Source organism: Pongo abelii, chromosome 6 (assembly GCF_028885655.2).
Source record: "Pongo abelii isolate AG06213 chromosome 6, NHGRI_mPonAbe1-v2.0_pri, whole genome shotgun sequence".
In the NCBI taxonomy this organism is placed as follows: Eukaryota; Metazoa; Chordata; class Mammalia; order Primates; family Hominidae; genus Pongo; species Pongo abelii.
The window spans coordinates 149940649-149952261 of record NC_071991.2 but is presented as its reverse complement, the minus strand read 5'-3'; the positions used below and the strand labels follow the sequence as shown (position 1 = coordinate 149952261).

Below are 11613 nucleotides of genomic sequence, written 5' to 3'. Positions count from 1 at the left end.
ATCTATGTATAGATAGCTATATAACCAATAGACATCTATATCTATATACATTTTTTTTGAGACAGAGTCTCGCTCTGTTGCCCAGGCTGGAGTGCAGTGGCACTATCACTGCAACCTCCGCCTCCCGGGTTCAAGCAATTTTCCCGTCTCAGCCTCCCAAGCAGCTGGGACTACAGGCACCCGCCCCCACGCCCAGGCTCATTTTTGTATTTTTAGTAGAGACTGGGTTTCACCGTATTGGTCAGGATAGTCTCCAACTCCTGACCTCAGGTGATCCGCCTGCCTCGGCCTCCCAAAGTGCTGGGATGACATGCGTGACCCACAGCACTCAGCCATATTTTCTTTCTTAGTGACTATTTTTTGTAAATGTAAAAACATATGTCTGTACATTCCGTACATAGTAATATTTTATTTTCTTCCCAATGTGGTAACTAAAATACATTTAAATGAAGGCTAGAATTTAAAACAAAATTCTTTTACTGATAAATACACTTGCAAAGTAATGAAAATGTTATATGCATTGCTTTGCATATAAACGTCCAAGAAGTATTTGTTGAACAAATGTCTCAAAACGAAATATTTTTATCTGTTCTGAAACGCCACAATATTGCAAAGAAGCATTTCAAATTATCGTTGTGTGAAATGTTCAAATTTAGCATTCAGATTTAGCGTTTTCCCACATTTTACCCTTTAATTTACACAATTTGGAAGAAAAGTAGATGAGTTGGTCATTGTTACTCAAAACAATGCGTCACCTTGTTCGGGAGAGAAAGTAACATAATGGTCTAGGAGTGAAAATTAAACAGAACATGACATTTGCTGTCCATTCAATGTTAAAGTTCTAAGCAAATTAACATGGAGAAAAGGGATGGGTAGAAATAATAACAGAGCACTGCTTGATTAGTCCGCCTCCACATCCACGCTGCAGGCGTTAGACAGATCCGGCTTTACTGAGTCCACCGTGCAGGGAAATGGACGCGCGGGCTAAGCGGAATCCAGGGGCGCGATCGCACCGGCTGGCGTTTCAGCAAACCCTGCATCCCGGGCCCTGGATTCACGCTGCCTTCTGAGTCTACTTGTTTTTCTTTGCCTGGAAACAGAACGCCGCGGTCCGTACTGGAGAGGGGGAAAGTGCAGGACGACCCGCCGGGAAGACCCGAGCGCGCGGCGCCTTCCCCGCGGCTCCACGGGCATAAAGCGGCGGCCCCGGCGGCCCCGGAGCTCCCAGACCCAGGCAGCCCCAGCTGCGCGCGCGCCTCCCCCAGAGCGCGGCCGGGCTCCCGCGGGGAACAGGTGACCGTGGCACGCGTGGGCGCAGCGGGTGGGCGCGGGCGCCAGGCTCCTCCCTGCCCCCCCCTGCGGCTCCTCCTGGCTCTTCCCTGCGGCTCCTCCCGGCTCCTGCCTGCGGCTCACCCCGCGGACGGGGATCCCTCCGCCCACCGCCGGCCCTTCCGCGCCAAGTAGTGCGACCCCGGCCCCCGCAGCTTCCGCCAACCGGGGCCCGCGGGGACGAGTCCACGGTAGCGCGCGAGAAGGAGCGACGCAGAGACGGCCAGGGGCGCGGGGGAGTCCCGAGGTTTCCCCTGCGAGGCCGCGGGGGTCTCCCAGTGGCCAGGGAGGGAGCGCGCCCGGGTCCGCGGAACCACGGCTCCTCCCGCGGCGAGCGGGCCGGGAGTGTATGGCCGGGGCAGAGCCGCCCGGGAAGCCGCGCGAGGCCGGCGGCCGGCGGCGGAGGCAGGTGTCCCGAGGCCTGCCCCACCCCCACCGCCCCGGGCAGGAAGAGGAAGGAGCCGCGGCCGGGCCTGGCGGGCAGGGGTGCCCGGCCCGGGGAGCGCGTGACCTAGTTCGTCCCAAAGTGGATTTGACAGGTTGTCAGCTCCACTCCCCGCCCCCACCGCCTTCCGGGTCTCCCTACCCTTGCGGGGCGGCCCACCATCCGCGGTCCTCGGCTTGGCCTCCCATTGGCTCTCACGCCGGCTGGCGCCCCGCCCTCTCGGTATCACCCTTCCATTGGCTTGGGGCCCCGCCCCTTCCCCTAACTCGCCCTCCCACTGGCTTCATGCCGCCTGGCACCCCGCCTCAGCCCGGAGGACCCGGCCCGCCCTCCCACTGGCCTCGCACCGCGTAATTCCCCGCCTTCGCCCCGGCCCGCCCTCCCATTGGCGTCGTGTCGCCTAGTGCCCCGCCCTGGCCCCGGCCCGCCGTCCCATTGGCCTCGCGCCGCCTGGCGCCCCGCCTCTTCCGCGGGCCCTTCTCACAGCCCAGCCCGGCTCGCTGCTTGTCTGCGGGTTCCTGCGGGTGTTCCTCAGTGTCTGCCTTCTTCCTTCCCGCTTGAGTGTTGCTCCTCTTCCTCTCCTTTTTTCCACGTCTCTCCTTTTTCTGATCTCCTCCCGTTTCGGCAGCCCGAGCGCTCTTGCCGGGTTGCACCCCGCGGCCTGAGCTGGGCCCCCGGTGCCGGCTGCCTGAGCTCCAGGACCTGCCCCGGGGCCTCCTGCAACCTTCCAGCCGCTCCCGGAACCTGACCCCTCTGTGCTTCACTTCTCGGTTTTTTTCCCTGAAATAAGCAGCAGCGAATCCCTTCTCCAGGTTTTCTCTTGTGTTCAGTCTGCAAGGCTTCTCCCTTTCTCCACCCTGCGCCTCGGTTTCTCCCCCGCTTCCCCGCCCTCCCTAAACTCAGCCAAGTGGAACAGATCTCCCAGCAAAACAAGGCAGAGGGCGAGGATAAAAATGATAAATGTCAATATCAACATTTTTATTGCTTTAGGTTTTTAAAACAGAATTAGCAGGAACGCCCAGATCAACCCAGACCTAGGATCAAGATGGAGTTTCTTAAAGTACCAAGTGAGACTGCAGTGACAAAGTCTATTATCCCAGCAATATAATCAGCTTTGCCTGGGGGATTTACTTTTACTTTGTTTTTATGTGATTGTTTTGAGATGGAGTCTCGCTCTGTCGCCCAGGCTAGAGTGCAGTGGCGCGATGTCAGCTCACTGCAACCTCCGTCTCCTGGGTTCAAGCAATTCTCCTGCCTCAGCCTCCCAAATAGCTGGGAGTACAGGCGCCCACCACCACACCCAGCTAATTTTTGCATTTTTAGTAGAGACGGGGTTTCTCCATGTTGGTCAAGCTGGTCTCCAATTCCTGACCTCAGGTGATCCGCCCGCTTCGGCCTCCCAAAGTGCTGGGATTACAGGCGTGAGCCACTGCGCCCGGCCTACTTTTAGTTTATGCAGTATTCTAACGATTTAAAATTTGTATATTTTTTAAAATTTTCTGAGCTCGTTTTGTAAATGGCTGCTCTTGAATGTAAGGAGAAATTGACTGATGAGGCTGAGGTTTGGAGCCAATCCCCGCACAAGGCATTTGGCATCAAACACGAGAAACCCTTGGCTGTTCAAATGAAACTCAAGTAACTTTCCCAGGGTCACTAAAGTGGGAGACCTCAAACGTCGACCCAGGTGAGGCTCCAGAGGTCCACCAGGACGACCCATCATGGCTCATTAATATACCTGTAAGAATGGCAGAACTGCTGTTTCCAGCTGCCTTCCTACCTATCATGGGGGTCCTAACCGAGCTCCCCATCATGGCATTCAAGGTCTACCTTACAGGATCCCTGCCTTACAGGAGCAGTTTCAATGCAGCAGGCCCACTGACCACCTTTCTGCCAAGACCTTTTTGCCAGAGGGCCTTTGCACTTGAATTTCTTTAGACTTCTCGCCTGGCTTAGCTCATCTGTCACCTTGGGGAGGCATTTCTCTTTCTTTCTTTGTTTCTTTCTCTATTTTTTTTTGAAACGGAGTCTTGCCCTGTCGCCCAGGCTGGAGTGCAATGGTGCGATTTCAGCTCACTGCAACCTCCGCCTTCCAGATTTAAGCGATTCTCCTGCCTCAGCCTCCTGAGTAGCTGTGATTACAGGCACGTACCACCACCCCCTGCTATTTTTGTATTTTTAGTAGAGATAGGGTTTCACTATGTTGGCCAGGCTGGTCTCTGACTCCTTCACCTCAGCTTACAGGCGTGAACCACTGGGCCCACCCTCTTCTCTCTTCCCTGCTCCCCTCCCCTCCCCTTCCCTCTTCTCTCTCTTTTCTTTTTTATTTTTCTTTCTTCCTTTCTTCTTTCGTTTCTTCATTTCTTTCTCCTTTCCTTTTCCTTTTCCTTTTTTTTTGAGATGGAGTCTCACTCTGTCGCCCAGGCTTGGCTCACTGCAACCTCTGCCTCCCAGGTTCGAGTGATTATCCTGCCTCAGCCTCCCTAGTAGATGGGATTACAGGTGCCTGCCCCCACAGCCAGCTAATTTTTGTATTTTTAGTAGAGACAGGGTTTCACCATGTTGGTCAGGCTGGTCTCGAACTCCTGACCTCAAGTGATCCGCCCACCTCAACCTCCCAAAGTGCTGGGATTACAGGCGTGAGCCACCGCACCTGGCCTCTTTTTCTTTTTTTCTTTCTTTCTCTTTATTTCTTTCTTTTTTTTTTTTTTTTTTCTTTTTTTGAGACAGTGTCTCACTGTCCGCAAGCCTGGAGTGCAGTGGTGCAATCTCGGCTCACTGCAGCCTTGACCTCTTGGGCTCAGGTGATCCTCCCACCTCAGCCTCCCAAGTAGTGGGGACTACAGGTATGCACCACCACACCTGGCTAATTTTTAAATTTTAATTTGATTTGATTTAATTTATTTATTTTGAGACAGAGTCTTGCTCTTTCACCCAGGCTGGGGTGCAGTGGTGTGATCTCGGCTCACTGCAACCTCCGCCTCCTGGGTTCAAGTGATTCTCCTGCTTCAGCCTCCCAAGTAGCTGGGATTACAAATGCCCGCCATGGTGCCAAGCTAATTTTTGTATTTTTAGTAGAGACGGGGTTTCACCATGTTGGCCAGGCTGGTCTTGAACTCCTGAGTTCTACCCGCTTTGGCCTCCCAAAGTGCTGGGATTACAGGCATGAGCCATGGCACCCAGCCAATTTTTTTTCTTTCTTTCTTTTTTTTTTTTTTTTTGTAGAGTCTGGGTTTCACATGATGAAACCACAGGCTGGTCTCAAACTCCTGGGCTCAAGTGATCCACCCACCTCGGCCTCCCAAAGTGCTAGGATTACAGGCTTGCGCCACCTCGCCTGGCCTGAGGGAGGCATTTCTGACATTGCACCTAAAATACCTTTCCCCGCTCCCTATCATATCACCCTGTTTTCCTCAGAGCTCTTGGCACAGTCTGAAATCATTGTTTACTTACTTATTATGGTCTGTTCTCCTTCATCTCCCTTCCACCATTAAGATGTGAGCTGCTGGACACAGGGGCCTTTTCAGTGTTTTTTCTGAACTGTATCTTCAGGGCACAAGGTGAGTGCTCAAGAACTCCTTGATGAACAAATGAACAGGTACATTTGCTGTGACCAAATGGACTAACCAAACTGTCCTTCCCTTTGGATTCTGCCAAAATTGTATAGACACACCTATAAGTAAGAAGTTAGGAAAATAGCTATTTTGTTTTTAAATATTTTGTGTTTCTTTGATTCGTGTACTTTATTTCCTGCAATTTTTGAAAACAAATTAGCAACTTTAATTTGTAACAAAAGGATTAAATAAATATCCTCCCCCCCCTTTTTTTTAATCCTGCTATTTTGTGACAAGGAGAGTGGGAAGGCCATTGTCTCAAGGCCACTGTGTTGCCTACTTTTTTTCCAGCTGTTCACAGAATGTAGCCACTGGCCTTGCCCTCACCCTGGCCCCAGGTGGGCAGATAGTTGGCAGGCAGCCCCTTTCTCCAGAGCAGTCTCAGAGGCTCTCTGCTTGGCAGAGGTTTAGAGTGGGGGAAGGGAAGAAGTACTGGTTCAGTGTGACCATCCCTGCAGCTCAGCTGCAGCCCCTGCAGTGGTTAAGTGTCATCCCCTCAGGGCAGAAAAGCAGAACAGAAGAAGGCCTCTCTTACTCTCCTCCTTCCTCCCCCTCAAACATACTTCTGGGTTCTGTTCATCAGCTAGATCACGGTCTGATCTTTATCTGGAACCTTTGCATGTGGGGCCCTTTCTACATGCTGAGGCCGAGAGAACCCTAGGTCAGTTGCTGGAGACTTGTAATTTAGTCCTAACTGGCCCCCAATAGGTAATGTATGCTGAGCAAGGTCTAATATCCTCTCTGGGTCTCAGGGACATCATCTGTCTTTGCCTATGTTGTTTGTTCAGAGTTTTAAGGATACGGTATAGACATCTCACATTTTAGCTACTAAAAACTATCAGTTCCAAACAAGAATCCTGAGGCTTCCCCTTAGGGCCACAGAGAGGCTGCCAGTAGCAGTAGAAGCCAGTGCTTCCTAATGTATGTTCAGTAGGAAAGAGTGTACTTCTGTTCCAGCATTCCAGTTCACAGCCCCCAAGTCACCCAATGACTATGGCCAGAAGAATGGAAAGTGTCGATCAGAGTACATCCTTGGAGTAGGGGTGGTGTCGCCTTCTCCATTAAGTGTGTATGTAACTGAAATCTCAATACATTTACGCAGCGGGATGGAGGACAATGCTGAGTAGGTATTCAACAATGCTCTGGACTGGCGTGGTGGCTCACGCCTCTAATCCCAGCACTTTGGGAGGCTGAGGCGTGCAGATCATCTGATGTCAGGAGTTGGAGACCAGCCTGACCAACATGGTGAAACCCCGTCTCTACTAAAAATACAAAATTAGCCAGGCGTGATGGACGCCTGTAATCCCAGCTGTTTGGGAGGCTGAGACAGGAGAATCTCTTGAACCTGGGAGACGGAGGTTGCAGTGAGCCGAGATTGCACCGCTGCACTCCAGCCTGGGCAACAAGAGTGAAACTCCATCTCAAAAAATAAATAAATAAATAAATAACAATGCCTCGTGAGTAACTGGCGCAGCGCAGGACACATCGCATAGCTAATGTTAGCCATTGCTATTGGCAGCAAAGATAACACGTTGTGGGAGAATCAGCCTGGCACCAAGTCATTCTCTCAGGTCCCTAATCTGCCACTAACTACCATCTTAGTGATTTCAGACAAATTATGGAAATTATACAATTTTAGAAGTGGAAGAGTTCTTAGAGGTCACAGGGCTCAATCCTTCATTGGACAGACTTGGAAACTGACACCCAGAGACAACAGTCTGAGTCTCAGTTTCTTCCTTTGTGAAGTGAGGCTAATAATACTGGTCATGTCTACCCTTGATGTTATGATGAGGATCAAATGAGGTACTGTTTATGTATAAGGCTTGGGAATCCTATTCTTTTTTTTTTTTTTTTGAGACAGAGTCTCGCTCTTGCTGCCCAGGCTGGAGTACAGTGGTGCGATCTTGGCTCACTGCAATCTCCACCTCCCAGGTTCAAGCGATTCCCTTGCCCCAGTCTCCCAAGTAGCTGGGATTACAGGTGTCCACCATGCCTGGCTAATTTTTATATTTATAGTAGAGATGGGATTTCACCATGTTGGCCAGGCTGGTCCTGAACTCCTGACCTCAGATGATCCACCCGCCTCGGCCTCCTAAAGTACTGGGATTACAGGTGTGAGCCACCGTGCCCGCCTGGAAATGCTATTCTTATGGGAAGCATTTTATTTGTGTTATTATTAATGTAGTAATTATGCCTCATTAAGGGGAGAAATGGAGAGTGCCTTCAAAGGATAAGCTTACTTGGTTCAAAATGAATAATGGCACTTGAGAAAGAGTGTGTGGTGTGTATGTGTATGCTCGTGTTCTTGTTAAGATGGGGAAGGTGTAGTTGAGACATGGCCCTTCATGTACCATTAAGGAGTGGCATAGGGAATTGTTCTTAGGATGAAAGAGATTGGTGTGGTAGTTGGCTATAAATTGAAGTTGTCTCTCCTTGACTGACATTTGAGGAGAGTTGCTGACCTGGTAGGGCAAATCAAGTACTAGGAAGAGGCAACCTGTTAGAGAGAAATCGCATTAGGCCATTCTTTGCCTTGCTATAAAGAAATACCTGAGACTGGGTAATTTATAAAGAAAAGAGGTTTAGGCCGGGCACAGTGGCTAACGCCTATAATCTCCAGCACTTTGGGAAGCTGAGGTGGGAAGATCATCTGAGGTCAGGAGTTTGAGACCAGCCTGGCCAACATGGTGAAACCCCGTCTCTACTAAAAATACAAAAATTAGCTGGGCGGGGTGCTGCATGCCTGTGGTTCCAGCTACTCGGGAGGCTGAGGCAGGAGAATAGCTTGAACCTGGGAGGCAGAGGTTGCAGTGAGCTGAGATCATGCCAATGCAATCCAGCCTGGGCAACAGAAGGAGACTCTGTTTCAAAAAAAAAAAAAAAAAAAAAAAATACAGTCATGGTGGCGGGCACCTGTAATCCCAGGAGAATTGCTTTAACCCGGGAGGCGGAGGCTGCAATGAGCCAAGGTTGCACCACTGCACTCCAGCCTGGGTGACAGAGTGAGACTCCATCTTAAAAAAAAAAAGAAAAGAGGTTTAATTGACTTAGAGTTCTGCAGGCTGTACAGGAAGCATGACACCACCATCTGCCTGGCTTCTGGGGAGGCCTCAGGGAGCTTTTAATCATGGTAGAAGGTGAAGCTATAGCAGGGATGGGGGAGGTGTCACACACTTTACAACAGCCCGATCTTGTGAGAACTCACTGGCTATCCAAGCCATGAGGGATCCACCCCTAGACCCAAACACCTCCCACCAGGCCCCGCCTCCAACCCTAGGGGTTACATTTCAACATGAGATTTGGGCAGGGACAAATATCCAAACTATATCAGTCATCATTTTTTATATTGTTAATTTTAACTTTTTTTTTTTTTTTTTTCCTGAGACGAGGTCTCAATCCGTCGCCCAGGCTGGAGCACAGTGGTGCTATCTTGGATCACTGCAACCTCCACCTCCTGGGCTCAAGCGATCCTCCCACCTCAGCCTCCTGAGTAGCTGGGACCACAGGCGTGCACCACCACACCCGGCTAAATCAGTAACTTTATGTTCATATTTTACCACCTTGTGTTGGTTCAGGTCCTTTGAAAAATAGATGCCAAGACAATTGTCATACAAGAGATTTATGGAAGAAACACTGATGAGGGGAAAAAAGTGGAGAAAGTTGGAGGAATGAGGAATTTTATTTATTTTTTATTTATTTATTTATTTATTTATTTATTTATTTTGAGACAGAGTCTTGCTCTGTCACCCAGGTTGGAGTGCAGTGGTGAGATCTCAGCTCACTGCAACCTCTGCCTCCTGGCTTCAAGTGATTCTCCTGTCTCAGCCTCCTGAGTAGCTGGGATTACAGGTGTGTGCCGCCATGCCTGGCTAACTTTTGTATTTTTAGTAGAGATGGGGTTTCACCATGTTGGCCAGGCTGATCTCAACCTCCTGACCTCAGGTGATCCGCCCTCCTTAGCCTCCCAAAGTGCTGGGATTACAGGTGTGAGCCACTTCGCCTGGCTGGAATGGGGAAATTTGACCCCCCAGAAAGAAAAGAGAACAGAGTAAGTAGGAGGGTCCCAGACTGCAGTGCAGGTCTCAGATGATTTTGGCCAAACTGACCCAAGTCCCCATTAGAATCTGGCAGGAAGTGACCTTATTATCCCGTAGTCGCTGTCTGGGCATAGCCCTCAGGAAGCACGGTCTTATTGTAAATGTGGTGGTGGTAGATTCAGAGGACAACAGTTGAGGTTCTCAGTCAATTACACCTGCAGCAGGAGATCCGAGTGGGGTCTTTTCACAGTTGTCATCATCCCACTGGTTTCAAAACAGCTCCATTCATTCACTGAGGGGCTGACCATCCAGGATGTTTCTGTGGCAGTGGCACACAGAAGCATGCGACCCTTGTCTTCTCCAGCCATCTTCCATGTAATTTTTCTTTTTTTTTTTTTTTGTGAGACAGAGTCTCGCTCTGTCGCCCAGGCTGGAGTGCAGTGGTGCGATCTCGGCTCACTGCAAGCTCCACCTCCCGGGTTCACGCCATTCTCCTGCCTCAGCCTCCCGAGTAGCTGGGACTACAGGCGCCCGCCACCATGCCCAGTTAATTTTTTGTATTTTTAGTAGAGATGGGGTTTCACCATGTTAGCCAGGATGATCTTGATCTCCTGACCTTGTGATCCGCCCGCCTCGGCTTCCCAGAATGCTGGGATTACAGGCATGAGCCACCGTGCCCGGCATAATTTTTCATATTTCAAAATGGCGAGTTTGTCTGATCAAGACTCCTTGCCTGCTGACCAAGTTGAATTCTGGTTGCTGGGTAATTTTTTACAAGGGTTGGCACTTAATAAATGTTGAAATTGTTCGAACAATAAACCCAGTGCACCCTTGGGTTTATTGACTTGTAAGGTAAATAGTTACACTTACTTCCAGAACTTCACTGTTTCTATGCAGAATGAGAGGAGATGTTTAGCTTGCAACACTCTCAGAAGCTCATCATTTGGATAAGTCCCCCCCAAAAAAAGTTTACGAGTATTCATAGATAAAAGAAGAAAATTTTATTAAAAGCTGAAGTGCTCAGTAGAGGAAAAAAAATGAAAGAAGAGAAATTTAAGAAAATCCAGTGCTGGGCGTGGTGGCGCACACCTGTAATCCCAGCAATTCAGGAGGCCAAGGCAGGCAGATTGCTTGAGGTCAAGAGTTTGAGACCAGCCTGCCCAACATGGCGAAACACCATCTCTACTAAAAATACAAAAATTGGCCGGGCGTGGTGGCACCCGCTTGTAGTCACAGCTACTTGGGAGGCTGAGGCAGGAGAATCACTTGAACCCGGGAGGCAGAGGTTGCAGTGAGCCGAGATGGTGCCACTGCACTCCAGCCTGGGCAACAGAGTGAGACTCTGTCTCAAAAAAAAAAAAAAGAACATCAGACTTTATAGATTGTATCTTTGTTGTAAGATGTTGAACATCTAAATTAAGACTTTAAATTTCAGGCCAGGCATGGTGGCTCACGCCTGTAATCCCAGCACTTTGGGAGACCGAGGTGGGTGGATCACCTGAGGTTGGGAGTTTGAGACCAGCCTGACCAACATGGAGAAACCCCATCTCTACTAAAAAAAAAAAAAAAAAAAATTTAGTTGAGCGTGGTGGCACATGCTTGTAATCCCAACTACTCAGGAGGCTAAGGCAGGAGAATCACTCGAACCTGGAAGGCAGAGGTTGTGGTGAGCCGAGATCATGCCACTGCACTCCAGCCTGGGCAACAAGAGTGAAACTCAGTCTCAAAAAAAAAAAAAAAAAAGACTTTAAATTTCAGTAACATATGGGTATATTTTGAAATGCTTTCTATTTAGTTTTAGGAATTAAGGCAAGTATAGATTCTTCTCAAAATCTAACGTAGAAAATATCACAAGTAGTTTTAGAAACTATTTTCACCTGAAACAATATTTCAATCTTGGTTCATGGATTGTTATGCCTCTTGTAAATAAAACTACACTAGCCTGACGCATGGCTCATGCCTGTAATCCCAGCAGGCCGAGGCAGGTGGATCATCTGAGGTCAGGAGTTTGAGACCAGTCTGGCCAACATGATGAAACCCCATCTCTACGAAAAATGCAAAAAATATATATATATAGGCCAGGCGCGGTGGCTCACGCCTGTAATCCCAGCACTTTGGGAGGCCGAGGTGGGCGGATCACAAGGTCAGGAATTTGAGACCAGCCTGGCCAACATGGTGAAACCCCGTCTCT

At 49.6% G+C, this 11613-nt stretch overlaps 1 protein-coding gene across 1 annotated transcript; it reads right to left on the bottom strand.

Annotated features, from left to right (window-relative positions):
• Positions 1–389: 389 nt before the first annotated feature.
• Positions 390–9790, bottom strand: LOC129060749 (collagen, type I, alpha 1a-like). The gene is made up of 3 exons (XM_054560794.1): positions 9728–9790; positions 2122–2667; positions 390–2051 (listed from the first exon to the last, which is right to left on the bottom strand). Exons 1-3 carry the CDS (start codon positions 9788–9790, stop codon positions 1410–1412), a joined length of 1251 nt encoding a protein of 416 aa, XP_054416769.1. The 3' UTR covers positions 390–1409.
• Positions 9791–11613: the final 1823 nt, after the last annotated feature.